Raw genomic sequence first — 3,016 nt, forward strand, 5'->3', positions numbered from 1 at the left:
CTACACTCCTCGTCATCAACATGAGAAGATATAAAGATGCCCAGCCTCGCTGTCAACAATACTCAATCATCATCAAGACCTGGCTGTCTTCTCTGATCACCACCTCAATTCACCTCCACGCATTCAATTTGTCTGATTTAATAATCTACTCTCCTCTAAATTATATTTCTGAAAGGTCATTCCAAAGCAAGATCCTCTACTTATCATGCATTTCTCCACCTCAACACTCCTCCTTATCCTCGGCAGCAGCCTGGCGCTTGCTGCTCCTTTGCCGGGCGCAGACTTGACCGACCTTTCTCTTAGAGAAGCTTTGGCAGCTCCTCCACCAGGACCACCTCCACTAAGCCTACCTCCCCCACCCCAGAACGGTGGCAACCAGCCCCCTCCTCCCCACGTTCGAGACATCGAAATCGACGAACGTGCTCCTCCTCCAGGGCCCCCTCCTCCACCTAAAAATGGAGGCATCCGTCCGCCTCCACCACATGTCCGTGATGTTGACGAGAAGCTAGGGGAGAGGGCTCCTCCGAGAGGTCCGCCTCCTCACAACAATGGAGGCAACCGTCCCCCACCACCACATGTCCGCGATGTTGATGAGAATCTGGCGGAGAGGGCTCCCCCGAGAGGTCCGCCTCCTCCTCACAACAACGGAGGCAATCGCCCCCCACCACCACATGTTTAGATTGCAATCGTGATAGGTCTCAACTGCTGAGATCTGAGCTGCAGTTGGAATTGGAATTGGAGTTGCGGCTGTTGGGGGATGTTGGGACTGGGGCTGTTTGGAAGGCTTGGTTGGTTGGCTGGTGGGGGGTTTTGGCTTGGGAAAGGAGACAGTTAGTCTGTAGCTGAATGGAGTGGGATCCAGGATCCCTTTTTTTTTTAACCCTTTGTTCCAAGTTTTCGATGAGGAGCTCTTACTGAGGCCATTAGCGGGCTAGTCGACAAAACCGAGAAGCGAAAAGTGATTTTCTGATTTTTTGATTTTCGCGCCCGCACCCCCCCCCCCCCCCCCCTCCCTATACCTCACTAAAAAAAAAAAGTACAGCATACACGCCTTATTCTCGACTACTCCTAGCCCCCCCTTAGCTTGCGTGGTCCGTAAGGCAAATCCCATGGATTACGAGGCACATCTCTATCTCCCTTACTCTCTATATCCTCCGTACTACTTATATTACTCGAATTATCTATATCTCCTTCGTCCCCTTCTCCTCCAGTATCCTCACCCTCCTCTGCTATAACCTCCTTCCCCATTGCCTTCTGATCTTATATCTGTCTTTGTACTCACTTTCTATATCTTATAGGCAGTCGAGGCTTTGGTATAAAGGGTTTTATAGATACGGAGCGAGGCTTTCCAGACTTAGTAGGATTAGTATTAAGTTAATAGAAAGTATAGACTTTACCGTTATTATTATATCTGTAATTTATATAAGTACTATTAAATTCGCCTTCCATAACTATATAGTATTTAAAAGGGCCTCTCGGCCTCTTCTTATTACTATAAGTAGTATAAGCTTGAGAGGATTCAGTTCCGCAAGTATATACTAAGCTTACCTCCAGATTTGCCTTGCCTTTCTCTAATTCCTTTAGCTCCCTGCTCTGGTATAGCTCTATCTCTCTAACTTTAGCCTTATTATTAATTTGCTTTACTACTTTAGTAGTATTATTAGATAGTATAAGAAGATTAAAGTATTATTATAGAAAGAAAAAAAAAGAGGAGAAGGTTATATATAAGGAGGAGGTTAAGAAGTAAAGGAATTTATTAGTTAAATATATTAATAGAAGAGGATATTATAGACTAAATCTGGATTATTAGAAAATATATTATAAATATTATCTTTTTGCTTATTTATAGTTTTATTACTTTTTTTACTATTTTTACCTTTACTAGAGCTATTATTTAAAGCTATATTTAATATATCTTTAATAAAGAAAAGCTTTAATAATAGTATTATATATTAGAATTAAAGTTATTTTTAAAAGAAAATTAAGATTAAGGTTAAGGCTAAGATTAAAGCTAGTATAATTATATCTTTATTATTTATTTTTAGGATATAAAAATATATATTTAATATAATTATTTAAACTTAAATAAATTTATAATAAATAATATCTAAAAATAGAAATATTAATATTTAATAGCCCTAAATTAAACGTATTTAAATATTAAAAAAATTATAATTTTAGATATTATAGTTATAAAAATAAAAATAAAAATATTTTTTCTTTTACTAATTTATAAAAGCTAAAATATGCTAATAATAATTAAATTATACTTAATTTATATAATTAGCTAATTTACTTTACTAATTATAAATAATTTAAGATAATTTAAATCTTCTTAAATTTTTATATATAGTTTATTATATAAATTTTTATATCTCTATATTTAGTAATACTATAATTATAATTTTTAAATAAGAAAAATTCCCTTATTCTAGTATATATAATTATATTTATTTCTTATTTTTTAAATATATAATTATTAAATTAGAAAAGCTTAAGAATTCTAAATAATACTTTTTTCTAAAAAATATATATTCTTAATAAATAATAAAAGTAAATATGAAATTATATAATAATATAATTATCTCATACTAGTAATTTTATTTTCTATAAAACTATAACTCTATTTTATCTTTACTTTAAAACCTTTATTTTTCTTCTATATTTTTTCGATTTTACTATTAATACTAAGAGCTTCTGCCCTTTACTAATACCTTCTCTATTAATACCTTTATTAATACCTTTATTAATACCTCTATTAATATTAAAAGCTAGTATCTAACTACCTTATAACCTTTCTCTCCTTTTCCGAACCCCTTTTCCAAACTCCTCTTTTAAACCCCTCTTCCAAATCCCTTCTCCAAATCCCTTCTTCTTTAATACTTCTACTATTAATACCAAGAGCTAGTATCTAACTACCTTATAACCTTCCTTTCCTCCTTCTTCTCTCCTCTTCTCCAAATCCCTTCTTTAAACCCCTTCTTTAAACCCCTTCTCCGAACCCTTCCTCCGAACC

At 34.6% G+C, this 3,016-nt stretch overlaps 1 protein-coding gene across 1 annotated transcript; it reads left to right on the forward strand.

Annotated features, from left to right (window-relative positions):
* Positions 1-929, forward strand: K444DRAFT_611877 (uncharacterized protein). The gene has a single exon (XM_024880026.1). The coding sequence runs from the start codon at positions 206-208 to the stop codon at positions 677-679; it is 474 nt and encodes a 157-aa protein (XP_024738542.1). The 5' UTR covers positions 1-205; the 3' UTR covers positions 680-929.
* The last annotated feature ends 2,087 nt before the right edge of the window (positions 930-3,016 follow it).

This window comes from Hyaloscypha bicolor (assembly GCF_002865645.1).
Source record: "Hyaloscypha bicolor E unplaced genomic scaffold K444scaffold_56, whole genome shotgun sequence".
In the NCBI taxonomy this organism is placed as follows: domain Eukaryota; kingdom Fungi; phylum Ascomycota; class Leotiomycetes; order Helotiales; family Hyaloscyphaceae; genus Hyaloscypha; species Hyaloscypha bicolor.